The sequence below is a fragment of the Eurosta solidaginis genome, chromosome 1 (assembly GCF_040869045.1).
Source record: "Eurosta solidaginis isolate ZX-2024a chromosome 1, ASM4086904v1, whole genome shotgun sequence".
Taxonomy (NCBI): domain Eukaryota; kingdom Metazoa; phylum Arthropoda; class Insecta; order Diptera; family Tephritidae; genus Eurosta; species Eurosta solidaginis.
The window spans coordinates 392,024,098-392,045,142 of NC_090319.1; the positions used below are offsets into that span (position 1 = coordinate 392,024,098).

The following is a 21,045-nucleotide window of genomic DNA, read 5'->3' on the forward strand; positions in this document are numbered from 1 at the left end:
ATTTAGCATTAATGTACTTTTTGATTGCCAACAGAGATAAGTATAAGTGTTTCGAATTTTCCATGAAATCATCTACCATCTGCTAATAAAATTGGAGCAGTCGATAACTTTTCATTTACGGCAAAATGAAATAAATAATATAATGAACGGCTATTATAACCTGATTGAAAAAACTAAAATTTAGCAAATATTTGTGCTAAATACCTTTTAGCTTTTAATACTATGAATCAATAGTTGGCGGTTTATTAATAATGATACACGTCTTTCAATATCCCTCCCAATTTTTTTCGACATGTTTTGGCAGTAAAATTAAGAATTATGTACAAAATAAACTAAAATATTTTTTTTTGGATATTGTTTGGCGACGATAGAAATAAATATATCGTCGCAAAATGCCGCCGCGTAAATTTCGCTCTTCGCTTTCATTTTGTTCACCTTCATGTAATTACGGGGATTCTATGTTTGACTAGGCGAAGTTGTCGCGTTTATTTCGCGGCAGCAGGGCGTTGTGTTTCAAGCTTAAGGCTGAAACCGTTTCTATTTCTGATTTAAATTATGTTTATATTTTAGATTTAGCTGTCGAATGATGGATGCTGTTAACTTGCATTCCGGTCTCAATTAATTAATTTATGTTTGTTTATACTGTCAACTTATTATGCGGAACCGTATTCTAAACAACAAGGCTCGAACTTCACAACAATTTCTGCAGATCTGTTGTGTTTTTAAGATTGACAAAAACTCAAATAAGTGACTGCGCTGTAGTCAAGGCGAATTCAGTACCAGGTGTTGTTATCCCAACAGGTGATTGCTTCTTCTTGATTATTTTCCATACAACGCCTGGTACTACAATACGCAAGGCGAATCTATACTAGGTGGTGGCAAAGCGAATTCAATCAATTCGCCGTGCGGAAGAATGTCAAGACAAAAGAAAATTTTTATTGATTTCGATTAACTGACATGTTGTAGTACAAGGCGCTGTATGGAAAATTATCAAGAAGAAGCAATCAGCTGATGGGATAATACCACCTGTAATGAATACGCCTTGACAATACGTCAGTTAATCGAAATCAATGAAATTGTTTTTTTTTTGACTTGACATTCTTCTGCACGGCGAATTGGTTGAATTCGCTTTGCCACCACCTGGTATGGATTCGCCTTGGCTGTAGTTCAACGTATCACAATTTTTTTGTAAGACATATTAATATGTAAAGCTTTGCCTTTTTCAGTAATGAAACAACAAAATTTAAAGAAAAATCAGTAACCAAAATGGGAAAAAAGCAGTTTAATCTTACCACCACGATTGGTTTCAGAATATTTTAATGTTCATCTTGGTTTTAACGGTCAACGTGGCAGCGTAAAACTGAGACTGGACATTGCAGTACCAATCAATTACACTTTCGATTAAAAAAAAAATAAATATAAGGCGCGATAACCTCCGAAGAGATCGTGCTCCTATTGATTTTCCCTACAAATTGGCCGGACGGGACGTACATGTTTTATGCCGACTCCGAACGGCATCTGCAAGGCAGATGAGTTTTCACTGAGAGCTTTTCATGGCAAAAATACACCCGGAGCGCTTGCCAAACCCTGCCGAGGGGCGACCCCGCTTAGAAAAATTTTCCTCCAATTGAAAAACTTTATTTCTAAAATTTTGATGTTGCTTTGCCCGGGGTGTGAACCCAGGGCATACGGTGTGATAGGCGGAGCACGCTACCATCACACCACGGTGGCCGCCACACTTTTGATTGCAATGACCATTTTACATATATTTGTTTGTAGCAACCGTAACAACGAGATGTTGCAATCATTACATTTAAAATTTAAAAAGTTTTTGCATTTCGGTATTCTGACGAAGTCGTAGATTCATTTCAAAATCATTAACATTTGGGCAATTCACAAGAGTGTCGTATTCATATAAAATTTTAAGAATTGAGTTATTTCCAATATTTTGAAAGTTAAAACGAGGTCTTAGTTTACAGATTCACTTATCTACAATAAATCAACAAAAGTTCACATATGTCCCATCTCTAGGAGCTAGATTATTGGGGGTCAAGTTTTCACGTTCCTCTTTTATTTCGTGCATGGCTCAATTATAGGGTTGGCTTATCTCATCAGCTAATTTTATTTTTTTTCATTGCTACGTAGAGATTATCAAAACAAGATGGCAAAAGCTAAATGTAACCAATAATTGACAATTACTTATTGCCGTCGTGGTAAATTGAAGTTATTTTATAAGTAAATACCTCTTAATAGCGCATTATTTTCCCACAACACACAAGAATTTCAACGTTTTATATTTTATCTTTTTTCCAATCGGCTAACACCAACACGAAGATTTTGACAATCTGAACACAAACCATATCCAAATGGCAAATGGTATAAATTGCCAATTTGGTGTGTGCTTAAGACGGTTCAATTGAGTTTATTGGGAAAATTTTTAAGTTTTAAAATTTTATTAATCTGAATATGGATACGTTTAAGATATGTTGTCTTTTGGATAAACCTCACATACGTCCTGATGGGTTATAGGCACTACGTATGCACACACATCCACAATCCTTCATACATATACATACATATGTACATATTTCTATATGCATACTGAGCATGCATATGTACCTAGATACATATGTATAACAACAAAGTATTTTCAGGAATTGTTTAAAAACTTCCATAAATACAGCATATAACTGAAGGATGCAGGTCATTTCAACTTCAACTAAGACGTGGGAATGCTTGGTCAAATATATCGGCTTTTAATTTTTTTCTTTTATTTTGTTTTTATCTTACTTACAAAATACTACAAAGCTCAGACGCTCCAATCGCAAACCCTCTTAAAATTAGTAACAAAGCAAGATGACCTCATCGACGCTAAGCTCGACATCATCATATTAAGGGAATTATTCTTAGAAATTGATTATCTTAATTTGCATTTATTCAAAGCTTATCAATATGATATGACGATCGTACAACAATTTGTACAACAATCGTTTTGCCCAGTGCAATTGAGCTTTGGGCAAATAGGACCAGAATTCAGTTCAAATCAACGGCATCGGGCTTTAGTTATGGATAGCAATAAATTATCAACAAATTTATATAAATATGGTACACGTAATGGAACGCTGATCAATATTTTATTAGATCCTCCAAATCAATCCGAATTATTATACCTTGCTAAACGACAATGGAACAAACGTGGAGCCTTAAAAATTTATTACATCTTTCCAAATAAGAAAAATAGTTCCAAAGCTGAATGTGTATTTTTGAATCCGTTTCCGAGAGTAAGCGATCAAAATGGTGTTATGCTACGCTTGAGCGATATAAAATTCGAGCACATTTTCCGGAATCTTCATAAATATCCTCTACGCACATATATTTATAGATCACCCTACGCCGATATTCGAGTTTTTATCAACGATACAACAAGAAAAATAGTTGGTACTATTGGGGCTGATGGCGAAGTGACTCATTTGTTAGCTGAGAAAATGAATTTCACAGTGGAACTGCAGTGGCCAGACGAAGACTTTTACGGGTAAGCAAGTAATAGTGGTCGGCATTAAACTGTAGGTACGACTATGAGGTACGTAACATCAAATTTCACAGTGTTAGAAAAAAGACAAAAGTGAAAATACCTGGGAAGTCATACCATTTTTCACAACTTTTTTGGCTATAAACAGAGCTGGGCAAAATTTATTCGAATAGCGGTTAAAAGATAAATAATGTTTCTGTCGGTTATTCACGAAAAAAGACAACTTTTAAAGAAATTTTATTTGAGAGACGGATAAATTATTTTGTCTCTATTCCAAAAATAAATAAAAATGCAAAGAAACACTTGTTTGTTTCAGTTAACATCATGGTATAAAAAAGAAGGTATTTCCACTCAAAATTTTTGACGTATTTGGGGATTTTTGAAGTTTCATAGTGCTTGTTGTTGTGCTAGAAGCGTTGCCATACCGTTACTGTTTAAGGCGAAATTGTGGTTTTTCTGAATGGAAATTTCCTTCAGGAAGAAAATGCAATGGTCAGCTGAGACAATAATAATATGCTTTAGCACGATTTATGTGCATACATATCGATTGAGAATACAGTATTACAGAGAATATTAATAAAATATTGAAAAATAGTGGATAATGACTCATATCTTTATGGCAGCTTGACCCCTAGACAGAAAAAGATAAACGAAAATGCTGTTGTTCTAGCACAGAATGTTTATAGGCGGGGCTTGCCCCAAGGTGACCTCTGGCACAACGGGCAAACGAACTCTTATAACTAGTGGCTAACCTGCAGAGCTACAGGGCAATGTTCTCCCTAAAAAATTGTTTAACAATTCCCTCCTCAAGCGCTACGCTTGAATTATACAATAAATCAAAAATGTGGACTTGTAGCCAATTTATCATCATTCAATTTCATAAAAATTGCTTTTAAGTATGCTAAACTATTTAGAAATTGCGGTGTCGGTTTACAAGGACTTCCTCAGGGCAATCAATTGACAAACGTGTATGTTTTGCCAACATCATCTGAGCAAACGTGCGGACACTTAAGAAGGCTATATTTCCTTGCTTCGTATACTTCGATCCATGTTTCTTCCACCAGAGCAATTTTCGGGAGCTCGAAAAACTTATTAAAAACCTTCTTTTCTAGGCTGATATTTCTTATTAAAATATTTCCAACGCATGCGGCTCATTTTTTTTTATTAAAATAACTATGAAAGTAATTTAGTCGTATCCGTTAATATGAAATCCAATAAAATTAGAAAAATTCGTAACATTTTTCATTCTGGTTGCTTGTTTTTGGTGAAATTCGGGAATAATAAATAAAAATATATTCGAATAATGCCCAACTCTGGCTATAACGTTTTTATAATAAAAGTCCAAGAAATATAAACAATTTCAAGAACATATATATTCTTTAGCTCACAGGAATCACTTTCCTGTATTCAAATATCATATAGGGCAATTCCTTCTATCTTTTTTGATTTGAAAATAAAATCGGTTGAGAGCTACAAAAGATACAGTTATATTAGTCTGCAAAGGACGATTATAAATTTAGAATGGGCCAAGTAAATACTTCTTAGTCGTTTTAATGTAATTTAACATTTCTTTATTAAAATTTTTTTGGTACGATTTTGCCTAAATTTTAGGTACTTAAACTAATATTCCACTTTCCAGAACTGCTATAATTACGGTGAATGATTGACAAAACTGCAAGTTCAATTGATAATTTAAATTATATTTTAAACTAGTCAAATAAATTGAGCAAACATATCTTTGTCTATTGCAAAAAATCCCTTCAATGTTTACCAGAACTGCTAGTGCTTTTGTTCACGTGTGGCAGATAAAAATCTGACTTAGAAGTACAATGACAAAGTCTATAGTAAGAGAAGTCTATGGAATATGTAGTTAGTTTTCACTGCACACGTGTCCCGTAAAAACAATTTATTTTAAACACAATTTTTTCGAATAAATGTATTTAAATTGTGTTTATTATTTTAACAAACCTTGATACAGCTACTACCAAATGTATTTTTTTTAATATTAGTAGTTTCGCTAAAGTTTCACCTGACTGACTGGAGCAGGTTTTAATTTTTATTTAAACATGTAACATTCAATTCCAATGCACTAAAAACATTGTCTAAAAAGTTATAGTTTTTCTTTAGTAAAGGCCTAAAAATGAAAAAAATGTGTACGACTTGTCCCGTACAAACCGTGGAATGCTCCAGTAGCAATAATTGTGGAGAGCGATTTTAACATTATCAACATCGCTGAATGTTTCAAGGCTGACTCCGTTTAAGAAGATGTAGACGACTTGCCTCTAGAATCTGAGCACTCCCTGAACATTGGTTACCAGATCGCCCTTATCGTTTTGGCAGAAATTTGTCCCGGCTTTGAAACCTTCCGTTTTTCGCCGCATTTTCGGTAGCATTTTAAATTTTTCCTATATTCTGTGCCGTATTTTTCGATCGAGTGACAGCCATGGAACTTTAAATGTTAAACTTTGAGCTGTATTTGAAAATATTTCGGGAAGTAGCGAAGACGATCGTCCTTACTCCTTTTATTATTATCTGAAATTGCTGTGTAAATGTATTTTTATGAACAATGTACATTTTTTCATCGGCAAATAGTTTCATGCGACAGATCTCGAATTTGTATGTGTGTTCTATATGTGTATTTTTAACTTTTATGTAGAAAGTGGGCGTGGTAATCAACCGATTTGGTGATTCTTGTCTAGGGCAATTCTATTTTGAAAAAAGGAGGTTATAAATAATATAACAGCATCTTCAACCGTTTTGGAAGTCGATGCAAAGATTGTCAAAAGATTTGAGGGGCCTGTAGGCATTGCCACGTGTTTTTTTCAGGATGGTTAGATACAGGCGCATAGTTATACTCGTAGTCAAACAAATTTAAAATTAAGGCCATTTAGTCGTGTAAATCTTGTACGTATTTCTTGTTGGAGACGATCGAGAACACTTTTCATACCGTGAGAAATTTCACATTCTGCGGAAAGACAAACATATCTAGCCCATTTTCCGGGCATTTTGCGACGCCTTGCACGTTTTACTATATCAGTATCCCATTTTTCACAAAGAGACTTCGATTTTTCTATTGCTTCTTGAAAGAGAGTGTCACGAATTTCAGATAGTTCAGTCGCTAATGATTTAAGATCATGATACGATTCTCTAAAATTCATCCCCGGAATTTGTAATCTGAGCTGCACACGATCAATCCCCCTTAAGATTTCATACCAGAAATAAACTAATGTTATGAAACTAAAATTTTGTATATTTTTCAACACAACTGTAGCTTCGCTTTTGGTGTTACTTGTGGTGATAACGCTACCCGCTTGTATTGTTTCCAGCATTCCATCGTGTTTCAGATTCACGTTTGACAGTGATATATGCTTTTATTTATTCCACAACCTGTCGCAAATGTTCCGGATGTATGCAAGTTAACAGTACACTTCCCACAGTGCCCTTATGGCAATCATAAACGAATATTCCATTTCTCAAGCCACTGGCATTTCAGTAAGCAGACTAAACAATTATTGTATTCTCAAGCCACTGGCATTTCAGTAAGCAGACTAAACAAATATTATATTTCTCAAGCCACTGGCATTTCATTGAATAAACATTCCATTTCTCACGCATCGGTTTTCAAGGGCAAATCCGATGCAACGCTTATATTGTAAATATTGAATTAAGTTATAAATAAGAGCAATTGTGGAAAATAAAGTCAGTTTGGATTCTGAGTTTGGTGTCAATGTTACATTCTGTAACTAACCATATAAAATTCTTATTCTTTTTTAAAAACCCCTCCTAAAGTAGGAGGACGATAATTGCCGCCCGGCGTGTGGGGCACGCGTTGTAAAAATAAGTATCGTCAAAGGACGAGAAAAAATAAAAAAACACAAAAGTTAAACAACAAAGTTTTTAAAAAAAGTATCGTCAAAGGACGAGAAAGAACAAAAAAAAAATACAAAAGTTAAACAACAAAATTTTTTAAATAAGTATCGTCACTGGACGAGAAAAAACCAAAAACACAAAAGTAAAACAACAAAAAATTGTTTTCAAAACTTTAACTAACTCCCATTGTGAATTCATACAAGTGGTTTGAAAAAAACATTAACAATAGTAAATAGCTTCAATCATCTGTTGAATCGCTGTTCGAATACTTAAATCATTTAATGTGAAGTTCGTGGGTTGAAATTTGAAAATTGACAAGAAAAATACAAGTGAGCAGCTAACAGCAAAATAAGTCCATGGAGAAATAAATTTAATAGAGTGTGCAAAAACAAAAACAAATTTAAAAACGTAATTCTTGAATTACTCGTATCACAACAATAACAAAACAAACATACAACCATAACGTTGAATAAAAGGAAGAAGTAAATGAGAGGAGAAGAGCAGTTCAAAAAGGAGCAGAGAAAAAAAGGAAGCTGTATATAAATTTAATGTTACAGGACCAGTGAGAGCAGCAGTACGGCAGTGAAGTAAGATTAATTTTTATGCTATTTAGTGACTAGAGATTCATTTTTGTACTTACGCTATTTAAAAAAAAAAAAAAACAATTACTAAAAATATTTAAGTGTGGATTTGTTGATACAAGTATTTAGAAGTATGTCGTTAGAAAGTGAAAATGAAGCCCTAGTGGCTAGGTTAATAGCCGCGACTAACGCTTCATTAAAATTAGAGGTAGCGAAATTGCGCAGGCAAATCGAGGGGATGACTCAGGCAGCTACCATTGCGGAGTACAAGCCTGAGATCATCAACCAGCAAATAAAGTGCGAGGAGTCTTCAGAGATAATAAAGTCTTTGCCCGAATTCACGGGAAAGCAAAATAAATATGTTAGTTGGAGGGAATCCGCTAATAACACAATGAGTTTATACGTTAGAGGCAGCCGTAGGTATTTCGCTGCACTAACTATATTAAGAAATAAGATTACCCAGGAAGCCAATGATTTGCTATCAAATCATGGGACAGTGCTAAATTTTGATGCCATTTTGGCACGATTAGATTTCCCATACGCCGACAAGAGGCCAGCCCACATTATTGAACAGGAGATGAGCATTTTGAGACAAGGCTCTAATTCAATAATTGATTATTATAATAAGGTTAACGAGAAATTAACGTTGTTGATAAATAAAACGATCATGACCTACGGTACTGACAGTTAAGTCACTAGGGAACTTAATGCCAAGAATAGGCGAGATGCTTTACGCATATTTATAACCGGATTGAATGGGAATTTATCAAATATCCTGTTTTCATTGTCACCAAGTGATCTGCCGAACGCTTTGGCAAAGGCCCAAGAATTGGAGTCTAACAATATGCGAGCAAATTTTGCTTTACAGTTCGGTAGGCCGACCCATTTTTCGCCTTCAGCAAATAATGGGCAAAATAATTATAACCATAGAAGAAACTTCAATAATAATCTGAGGTTTGCACAAGAACAGCCTCAAAGAAATTTCGGGCAAAGAGTTGAAAGGGTGCAACCACGACCGACCCCAATGGATGTTGATTCCAGCATCAGGGTACAAAATCGGCCGCAGCTAAAACCTACTTATAATTACCAAAGTAATAATCAAAGTGGTAATATAGAAAAAAGACCACATGGAAGCACGCAGCAGACCGTGCAACCACCCAATAAGACACTACGTGTCAATAATATAAATGAGGATAATTTTTTAGACCAAAATTAGCTTTACCATACATTTTCTTGTATGACAGGGCAATAGGTAAAAATTTTAAAATATTAGTTGACACAGGAGCAACTAGCTGTTATATAAAGTCCGGTATTTATAAGAATAGAAATGAATTGGCTATACAAAAAAGAGTTAAAACAATTAACGGCTATTCAATAATACGTTACTATCATTTTATAACTTTGTTCGGTAAAAAGCAAATTTTTTATGAAATTGAAAATTTAGAAGCAGATATGCTAATCGGATATAAGTTCTTGAGAGACATAAAAGCGGTGATTAATCTTGAAAGGAGGAGGTTGATAATAAATAACGATAAAGAAGCAGAAATATTTAGCTTGGGAAGTGAATCCGAGCGACAGGAAAATTTAGAAAATGAAAATACTTTGGGAGCAAGGACTTCTAAAGTGCCAGCCGATGGTAATACCGGCAAAAGAAAGGAAGATAAAGAGGAAAACACTCGGGACAAAGAAATCCTGAGATGCCAGCCGAAGAGAATTCCGGCAAGTTTTAAAATAAAACACGTTAATAAAAATAATTTGAATATAAAAAATTCGGGAGAAGATCCTGAAAAGCCAGTCGTTGAATTATCTGACAAGATAAATAATGAAAACGGAGCGTTGAATACAATTACTTTGGAGGAAGAATCCTTTGAAGCACCAGCCGATGTATGTTCCGGCAATGCAGAAGATAATTACAAACCCTGTAGTAGGAAAGGGTCAAATAAATTTATTGTTATGGAAAAGGAAATAATAGCGGAAATTAAGAAAATTCATTCTGGAATAGATATGAATTTACCGTTTAGGACAGATGTTAGAGCGGTGATTCGTACTACGACTAATACTCCGGTTTGGAGTAAGCAGTATCAATATCCGCTAGGTGCAAATAGCTTTGTTAATGAGGAGATCAGGGTTTTGTTACAAGATGGTGTGGTTCGTCCAAGTAAAAGCCCATACAATTCACCCATCTGGGTTGTACCAAAAAAAGGCATAAATGAAGATGGTACACAAAAGTTGAGGATGGTTGTGGACTTCAAAAAATTAAATGAAGTAACAGTTTCGGATAAATATCCAATTCCAGACAGCAATGTCATACTGTCTAATTTGGGGGGTTCTAAATACTTTTCTACAATTGACCTTGAGTCGGGATTTCATCAAATTTTGATGAAGGATAGTGTGTGCCGGTTAATAACGGCAAGTATGAATTTCTAAGAATGCCTTTTGGACTGAAAAATGCACCTAGTATTTTTCAAAGAGCTATGGATAACGTTCTTAGGGATTACATTGGCAAATTTTGTCACGTATATATAGATGATATTTTGTTTTCCAAAACATTTGCGGAGCACACGGAGCATTTAAAGACGGTTGTTGATACGTTGAAGAAAGCAAATATGAAAATTTCATTGGAAAAATCGAAATTTTACAGAAAGGAGGTAGAATTTTTAGGGTATATTGTAGCTAACAATATTATTAAAACCGATCCGGAAAAGATTGAAACGATTTCGAGGTATCCATTACCTAAAACAGTGAGACAACTTCGTAGTTTTCTGGGGATGACAGGCTATTATAGAAAATTTATTAAAGATTATGCAGCGATAGCGAAACCATTGACGAAGCATTTATCAGGGAAAAATGGACATGTGTCACAGCACATGTCTAAAAAAATTGAGGTTAGATTAGAACAAGACGCAATTATGGCTTTTGAAAGATTAAAGAAATTACTTGCAAACCAAGTCGAACTAACTCAGCCGGATTTTACAAAAAAATTTATATTGGCAACAGATGCCTCAAATGACGCATTGGGAGGAGTATTAAGTGAGGAAGGAAAGCCCATTACTTTTATATCGAAAACATTAAATTCAATAGAAAGAAATTATGCGACAAACGAAAAGGAGCTTTATGCCATAGTTTGGGCATTAAAAACTTTAAGAAATTACCTTTATGGGGTATCAGATATGAAGATTCACACAGATCATCAGCCATTATCTTTTTCGGTTTCTCCAAGAAACCCTAATGTTAAAATGAAAAGATGGCACACTATAGTCGAGGAATATGCTCCAAAAATAATTTATAAGCCAGGTAAAGTGAATATAGTAGCGGATGCGTTATCTAGGCAATATTTAAATCAGGTATCTGATGACTCATCCGATCGTGCTACGCAGCATTCTGCGGAAAGCTCAGATAATGTGGAAATTCCGGAGACAAAAAAACCGTTGAATCAGTTTAAACAACAGATATTGCTGAGTAAAGTACGTTTTACCATACATGGTTCAGTGATAAACTTTGGTAGGACAAGACATCTTATTGAATACGACACGGTGGAAAATTTGATAACAATTTTAAAGGAATTTATACAACCGAGTCTTGTGACTGCAATTCACTGTACACTAGAAGATCTCTATGAGATTAAAACTAAGTTAAAGGAAACGTTTACAAATAAATTTTTGTATGCCAGGAATTTTCCTATAGATGTAACAAACAGGGAGGACCAGGGTGCGATATAAGAACAAACACATAACAGAGCACACAGAAGTTTTGAAGAAAATATAAAGCAAATTTGTAAGATGTATTATTTGCCTGAAATGCATAAGCAATTCAGAGAGTATATTAGAAGCTGCGATATTTGTAATGGAAATAAATATGATAGGCACCCGAAGAAAATACCGATTGGAGAGGCTCCTGTACCTGCTGAGAAAGGAATACAGATTCATATGGATATATTTTATGCTCAGTCTTTGAAATTTATTACATGTATTGACGCATATTCAAAGTTTTTGATTATTAAACGAATTGAGGATAAGACTGAATTGGAAGATAAAGTATTGGAGATATTACAGGGTTTCCCTAATGTAAAGATGATAACACTAGATAATGAACCAGGATTTACTACTGTGCAATTTAAAACCTTGATGGAGACTTCGTATTGAGATTTATTTTTGTGACCCAAATCACAGTACTACAAATGGACAGGTGGAGAGGGTTCATTCAACGATAATTGAGATTGCGAGATGTATGAAGCAGGAATATGATTTGATCATTTTTTCTGAATCAGTATATAGAGCGGTTCAACAATATAACAAAACTATACACTCCGTGATTGAGAATAAACCTTTTGAGGTACTGTATAATAAAATTAAACATGATACTGTGCCACAAAAATTAGTACTGGCGCAAGAAAAAATGTTAGACAGACAAAATAAAAACAGGAAAATAAAAACGTATTCATGTGGTGATATTATATATGAAAAAATCATAGGAGAGAGGAATAAATTAAGACCTAGGTATAGGAAACAGATAGTAAAGGAGGATTTAGGTAATAGGGTTAGGATTAATCAAAGAAATAGAATAGTGCATAAAGATAATATAAAATCTTAATTATACATTTTTAGATGATACCAGTAATAATTGTATCACTAATTGCTCTAGCGATATCAGACATAGTAGACTATACACGGTAGGATTATGTACTGATAGAAGATGGTGATGTTGCTCTATACCGCAGCTTTGGAACAATTTTCCACATAACCAATTTAACTTATTTTGAAAATATCATAATTGCAGATAAAAAATTGTACAACGAAAAATTCAGATACAATAATTTAGAGGAAACGTCTGAATCACCAGATATTAAGAGCTCAGACATAGAATTTGAAACCGGTTTAATAGAAACCTTATTGGGCCAACTACAAAGAAAGAGTGGTAGAAATAAAAGGGGTATTAATGAATTAGGGACGATATGGAAATGGATAGCGGGATCACCAGACCATGATGATTTGGTGTTAGTAAATAAAAATTGAACGAATTAACGGATAATAATAATAAACAGTACACTACAAACTCTGAAATTTTTAAAGAAATTTATAGATTAACTGAAACCATAAAAAGCTTAAATGGAGACGAATATGTTAAATTGCTTGTAAAACGAAGAAATGAATTTTTAATGTCGGAATTACTAAATCTCGTTAATACTATAGCAATGGCAAAAGTAGGAATTTTAAATCCAGTAATTTTACATTTTGATGAAATAGAGAAGATAACCGAAAATGAGCACGGACGACTGTCTATATCAGATATAATAGACGTATCTACTTTTAAAATATTGCAAAATGAAGATTTAATAGTTATTTACATAAAATATCCAAAAATTATATTTGATTGTAAATTGTTTGAAGTAAGGCCAATTGCCCAAATAGATGGTAAGCTACTAATTGCAAAAGAAATTGCAAAATGTAACGACAAATATGTTAATGTTGAAAATTGTAAAAAAGAATTGATAAACACCTATTGTAAAATTAATAATACAAATAGTTGCTTGTCAGATATTTTAACTGGAAATAAAGCTAAATGTAAAAAAATTAAAGAAGGCAATAAACAAATAGATGAAATAAAACAGGGTGCTGTATTAGTTTCAGGGAAGCATATTATCAATAATCAGGAAGTAGATGGAATTTATTTAGTTACATTTGAAAATCAAACAAATATTGATAATGTTACATATGAAAATATAGATTAAAATATATGGCAGTATGTCAGGAATAGTAAAGTAAGTAATTTTGAAATTGTAGATTACATTGAGTCAAAAGACTATAATTTGAAATTTGAAAACATTAATTTGATAAACTATGTAAGAAATGAAATACAATCACATCCTGTATATTGGATTGTCATTGTATTAACATGTATTATAATTATAATATATATATTGTTTAAGATCAACAAAGTGGTTGAGAGATGGAAAACAAATAGACAGTCAATAAAACAAGAGGAAATTTTTAATGAATTAACCGTTAAAATTAATCAACTTACAAACAAAATTACAGAATCGGGGCGATTCTTTTAAAGAAAGGGGGGAGTTAACAGTACACTTCCCACAGTGCCCTTATGTCAATCATAAACGAATATTCCATTTCTCAAGCCACTGGCATTTCAGTAAGCAGACTAAACAATTATTGTATTATCAAGCCACTGGCATTTCAGTAAGCAGACTAAACAAATATTATATTTCTCAAGCCACTGGCATTTCATTGAATAAACATTCCATTTCTCACGCATCGGTTTTCAAGGGCAAATCCGATGCAACGCTTATATTGTAAATATTGAATTAAGTTATAAATAAGAGCAATTGTGGAAAATAAAGTCAGTTTGGATTCTGAGTTTGGTGTCAATGTTACATTCTGTAACTAACCATACAAAATTCTTATTCTTTTTTAAAAATCCCTCCTAAAGTAGGAGGACGATAATTTGCATGCATTTTTTAGTATAGAAAATTTTTTCCAGAAATCAATCAGAAGTTCTGCTTTGCGGACCATTTGGCGCCCCCCTGTGAGTAGCGCCCGGTGCAGGATGCCCCCCTCACTACGCCACTGGAGGGGGTGACGAGAAAAGGGGACGGGCGCAAAGTTTTTTGTGCTGGGCAACTTGCTTTGTGGGAACAGAAATGGGCAATTAAATTCATTTACCGCGAGCAAACAAGAAAACTTTTTTTCCATCCTCTGGCCATTCGCGACAGCTTATTTGACAAGTACATAGGTATGATAATGGAGAAATAGAAAAATTCTGCACTTGTAGGAATTCCAAATGACCGTGCATTTACTTCACAAACGTCACAACTGAATTGACAGTTGGTGTTTTCCGAAATACATTTGTAAAATCTGAAATACATACATACATATCGAGTCATAACCGCACAAAGGGCTTAACCGACATAATTTTTGATTTTTTGTTTTTGATGGAAACCGAAAGGCCATTACCATATGCACCAGCTCCAAAAAAATCAAAGTCCTACGAAATACCGATACGAAGTTATAGATAAGCCAATTTTGGCTCAAGTGCACAAAACTCTTTGTTTATATTTTTTTGTGCTCGCAATGTGTAGGTTAAGCCTTTTTTTCCCAGAAAATTTTGTCATTTTAATACAAAGTTTTAACATTTTGGTATGCATGTTTCGTAATTTTCGTGTTTTTAATTTAAATATGGACTTCTTGCAAACACAGGTGATTATTTTTTTGATTAAGGTTTTTCTTAATAAGGATTATAATGAATATAGCCAAATTATTGTCGCAGATTTCAAATAAAGTTGCACTAGTTCCATACAGCGACACCGATTCTTCAGAGGAAATAGTTGAAGCAGATACTTGTGTTGGGAAACGAGGTAGAAAGATCCCGAAACCACTACCCAAAAGACTTCTACGAAAGTAGGGACCTTCTACTTCAGTTTATACAGGAGCTTACAGAGAATTTCATAATTAAATTATTAAGATTTGAACCCACTCTGTGATAAAAATATAATTCCCGAAATTTTCCACAGAAAGTACCTCAACTTAAAACACAACTCTTTTATCACAGATACATTACCAGTTACTGATGTAGAAGATGACAATGTGAAATGAATAGATTGCACCTTAGTTATATAGTTTTTATTTAGAAAAACTTAGTTTAGTTGTAAATTTAAAATATTTGTTAATCAGTCTGAATCTTTAAATATGAATTCCGTCTTGAAATCTGAATAAAAAAATTGATCCGCATCACCAACCACTGTTTTTATTGTTTTCAAATGTGTATTTTTTAATATTTTAGTTTTGGCTTAACCGACACTTTCAAGTTATGATGTCTTTTTTTGGAAACCAAAGAGGGCGTACCCGACAAATGCGCCATTATTATTAAAGAAATGCAAAAAAAACCCACATTAGTATACGTCAATTATATAGTCTTATATACACACCAACTTGCACGTTACTATCTAAAGTAATCGCAATATAAATACAAAAAAAAAGCGTCTACTGAACAATTTTGTTTATGCCGGTTAAGCCCTTTCTGCGGTTATGGCTCGATATGTATATTTGCTTATTTTTCTGAAACATAATTTAAAAAGGTATAGTAATAGTATTCGAAAGAAAATTCGCATAATAAAAATTTCTTATTTACAGTTCTCGAACACCGAATGGTACCTTTAATGGTGCTATAGGACGCATTGTACGTTTCGAAGTAGATATCGTAATGTCTGGCTTCTTCATTAAACATTACTTAACACGTGAGGTTGGATTTTCTTCTCCGGTATATATGGACGAATTGTGTTGCTATGTTAAAAAAGCAAGTCGTATACCTGAATCAATAGTACCGTTATTTGCTGTACAAAGCAATGTTTTAATATCATTTATAACCGTTGGTTTACTTAGCCCTTTCATTTGGATGGTGTTCAGATATTTAAATTTAAAAGCGTTATCAAACGGATCAACCATCTTGAAATTACAATCGGTGCAACCTAGAGAACGTCATCGACTGTCTCAAAAACGTAAGCAGCAATACAAAAACATTTTTAACGATACTTGGGTGATATGGGTGCGGGTCAATATTCTTAGTTATCCACCATTTATGTCAGAGCGCATTTTTGTAGCATCTCTATGTTTGGTAAGCGTTATCTATTGGGCTCTATTTGAATCAAGTTTAGCAACAGTATACATACATCCACTTCATTATAAGGACATAAACACTATGAAGGAGTTAGATGATGAAAATATTTTAATATACATTAAGCATGGAGCTATGAAAGATGATCTTTTTTATGGTCACACTTCTAAAGTTTATCAAAATTTAGAGAAAAAATTGATTTTAATCCGCGATTTGGAAGAGCGGCTTGTTATGACAATGTCTAAAAAAGGCAATTTTGCTGGTGTGACGCGTGCATCGGCGCTTGAAATCGACGATATACAATATCTTGCATCGAAACAACTACATAAGATACCTGAATGTCCAAAGAACTATCATATTGCTTACGTATTCCCCATTCATTCACCTTTGGAAAAAAATGTAAATATCTTATTGTTAAAATTTGTGCAGGCAGGCCTTATTGATCATTGGATTGCAAACATGAAGTATACAGCAAAAATGGGAACACGCAATTATACGGGTTATGGCGCTATGGGAAACAAATGGAAAGTTCTAACACTAAATGATTTGCAGTTAGCTTTTTATACAATTATGTTTGGCAGCATATTGGCAGCATTGGTACAGTTAATAGAATTGTTTATATATTATATATTGTATAAGATAAAAAGGGTTGCTGTATAAATAAAGGTTATCTAAATTCACCCGGAAATTTTTATTGTAATAGAATAAACAAAGTTTACTTTTCTTCCTATTTCTTCCTTATTCCCTAGATCCAAAGAATCGGGGGGGGGGGGGGGGGGGGGAAGTCTTGGTTGGATATTACTTGAATACAAATGTTTTAACGAAAATTTTTTTCCATTTGGTTTTTTTTTTTTTTTTTTGGGAACAAATTAAACATACTTCCACAAGTAAGGCCGTGCTAAACTATTACGTTCATATTGTTGATGTTTGCATTATATATGTATGTTTAATTTGTTCCAAAAAAACTTGAAACAGATCTTCACGTCATATCCAACAAGGATCTTCGCCTGTGCAGCGCTACTGAAGACTTTCGAGAAATGTTTTTGTCATTCCTGCGAGGCTATAATATCCCCTGATATAGTTTAGTTAATAATAACTTGGTACCATTAGTAATACATCACGAATTCAACTGTCAAGAGCTTTTGGGGATCTTCTGATCAAATATGTATGATATATTAGGACATATGTATGATTTACTTCCGAATCTTAACGACAAATCAACAGAGCAGATGGAAATAACAATGGATTTTTAGGGATGGAAACACATTTAATTGTATTACGATCACTTCCAAGTGTGACTGTAAAACTCTTCATCAAACCCGAAACCGATTTAACTGCGCAAAGTTACTGTAGTTCAACTAAATAATAAACATCACTCCCTTGCCGTTTCAGATAGCGTACATCTTCTGTCTTTTTTTATTTACTTCACCTGGTGATTCCACCATGGGCGGTAGTAATCTTATAATATTTATTCCTCTACGATTTATTTATTATATTGCCCATTTAAAACAAGTTGAAATATTAAACTGTTAAAGAGAGAACAAGAAAACAACCCCATGTAAAATTTGGCTCTTGGCGTCTACGACAGAATGAAAAAACTGGCTAGATATGGAACAAAATAAAATACTGCACTAAACGCAAGCCATACTGAAATTTCGGAGGGCTTCATGTAAAAATAGAAAATTATATAAATTCTTCACTCACCTTTTAATGTCGTGGTTATACCAGTACTTGTACTAGGAGCATTGATAGGAATATTTGACGTCGACGATGCAGGTTCCTTCCCATCATCTGAAGATGTATCTATAAATATTGAATGACAAGATTTAAATAAATATACCTTCATGCACACTTCATTACAATGCTTTTTTACATGAGTTGATTTCTAGACATTCAACCATCATTTGCCTTATAATTTTGGTTGATCGTCAAAATATCGACACGTGTAAAACAGTACTTAGAGCCGAACTCGATTATACGATTAGTAGGATGACCGATAAATTAGTTATTTTCATATAGTCAATTCAGCATCCCAACTTCTTTCGTTTACTGCTGAGTGGAATATTACCCTTTCTCGACTGCCATTTTAAAAACACCCTATCTCAAAAAGCTTTGAAAAACACCTTATTTCAGAATTGGCTTCAAAAGTGTGAAAGAAAAATATTCAGAAATGAACTGGCAGCCGATATAGAGTAACATCCACTCAGCAGTCGATATGCTAATTTATATGAGTTTTCCCAACTCACCATAGACGCAATGCTTTTTGTATTTTCTTCTTTGATAACGGTGAATACTTGTTGTACTCGTCGATATCGTTGTTGGTGTTGGCGATTCTGATATTGGATTACTATTTGCCTGGCTAGATGCCACTGCACTTGATGTAGATGCAATCGATACATCTCGTTGTCCAGTGTTATTGTTTCTTCGTGATAAACTCTGATTGTGGCGTTGTGATTGATGACGTTTAGCATGTTTACGTGTGTGCATAGTTTTACTACAACTTGCTTCGCATTTTCCAGAACTGTTCTCACATATTTTGACAATTTTATAAGGTCGTCGATTGCCTATGGTAGCTCCTTTTATGGCTAAACGTCGCAAGCGATTGCGTTTAGTGGCTATTAAGTAAGCGATGCGATTAGCGAAAGCATTTCGGTGAGGCTTCTTGACTTTTTTTCTTAGAATTGATTTACGCCGCTTAAAATCTGAACACAATAAAAAATGTTGTTAATTTTTATAAAGTAAACTTAAAGAAACCCATACAGAAATGTAATTCCGTGTGTAAAGCATTACATAATTGATTCAATTATATCACCTATTACGCACTATTAGATAGACCAAAAGTAGCAACATGTAACCAATTTCATATATAATCGTTCAGACGCTGTTTACACAAAAAGATTTGTTCCTGATTATCGTCAACTTCTGTTTTACCTTACATTTACACACGGCAACACATTCATGCAACTATTTGACATTTCGTTTTAACTTATTCTAAACAAATTTTTTAATTTTTGAAAATTTTAAAAACAAACATTTCAAATAAAATTTAAAAAATATTTCGGGAAATACAAAAAAAAAACTTGCACATTTCAAAGTAACATGTAAGCAACATAAAATAAATAAATGCAAGGTGCGATAACCTCCGAAGAGATTTTAGGCTGAGTTTCTCTTCCAATTAGAGTTGTGCCTCTTTACATTTTCATACATGTTGTTATGCCCATGATGAAATTAATATTCAGGTGTTCTCATCATGTTGACATTTTCCCTTATTCTGACAAGTTCGGCATACATAATTTAGAGGGTTGTCTATCATATAGAACTGTCCTTGAGTTTTACTACGATCGTAGTAGATTTTACTATACGTTTAGAAATATTATAACTATATAAGCCGTTCTAGAATTGTTTAGCCAAAAAGATTAACGTAACTTTGTATTCCCTAACAGAATATAGACAAAATGCAGAAAACTAATTTATTTGAAGAATTTGTACGAAAAATTAAGCAATCCAAATTTCTTACATTTGAAATACACGTAAATACTGGCATTTAGAGCTGCCGAAAAATTGAGGTTATGTTGTTGACATCACCTTTATTATTACATCATGGTTATGCCGACTCCGAAAGGCATCTGCAAGGCAGATGAATTTTCGCTGAGAAGCTTTTCATGGCAGAAATACACTCGGATAAATTTTAATGCTGCTTTTACCGGGAGTTGAACCCAAGATCCTCGGTGTGGTAGGCGGAGCACGCTAGCACCACACCACGGCGGCCGTAACCAACGAGTATTTGTCAAAAGAAGACAGTGAGTACAAAGCGAGTTGCGAGCACAAGTGACTCGGTGCCTGCCCGCTTTCCTCGTCACACTTCTTTTGAAAGTAACGTGTTCCAGTAACAAAGCTTGGCATGTGTAAAGCGACTTATTATTAGGACCCGTTTCCACATTTTCAAATTGAATTCCAAACAAGTAAGGAAGGCTAAGTTCGGGTGTAACCGAACATTACATACTCAGCTGAGAGCTATGGAGACAAAATAAGGGAAAATCACCATGTAGGAAATTGAACCTTGGGTAACCCTGGAATGTGTTTGTATGACATGTGTATCAAATGGAAGGTATTAAAGAGTATTTTAAAAGGGAGTGGGCCATAGTTCTATAGGTGGACGCCATTTAGGGATATCGCCATAAAGGTGGACCAGGGCTGACTCTAGAATTTGTTTGTACGATATGGGTATCAAATGAAAGGTGTTAATGAGCATTTAAAAAGGGAGTGGGCCTTAGTTCTATAGGTGGACGCCTTTTCGAGATATCGCCATAAAGGTGGAACAGGGGTGACTCTAGAATTTGTTTTTACAATATGGTTATCAAATGAACGGTGTTAATGAGTATTTTAAAGGGGCGTGGGCCTTAGTTCTGTAGGTGAACGCCTTTTCGAGATGTCGCCATAAAG

General features: G+C 34.0%; 2 protein-coding genes across 10 annotated transcripts in view; one reads left to right on the forward strand and one right to left on the reverse strand.

Moving 5' to 3' along the window:
• LOC137238498 (uncharacterized protein DDB_G0287625) overlaps window positions 1–21,045 on the reverse strand; it is a 172,416-nt gene that overhangs the window by 91,534 nt on the left and 59,837 nt on the right. For all 9 annotated transcript variants that reach the window (XM_067763565.1, XM_067763567.1, XM_067763566.1 and 6 more), the window contains 2 exons: window positions 18,849–19,304; window positions 18,307–18,405 (listed from right to left, as the gene is read on the reverse strand). In XM_067763565.1, the coding sequence (XP_067619666.1) occupies window positions 18,307–18,405; window positions 18,849–19,304 (555 nt within the window). The remainder of the gene's footprint in view (window positions 1–18,306; window positions 18,406–18,848; window positions 19,305–21,045) is intronic.
• Window positions 2,675–17,262, forward strand: Ir100a (Ionotropic receptor 100a). Its single transcript, XM_067789426.1, has 2 exons — window positions 2,675–3,532; window positions 16,122–17,262. The coding sequence occupies exons 1-2, from the start codon at window positions 2,733–2,735 to the stop codon at window positions 17,260–17,262; spliced, it is 1,941 nt and encodes a 646-aa protein (XP_067645527.1). The 5' UTR covers window positions 2,675–2,732.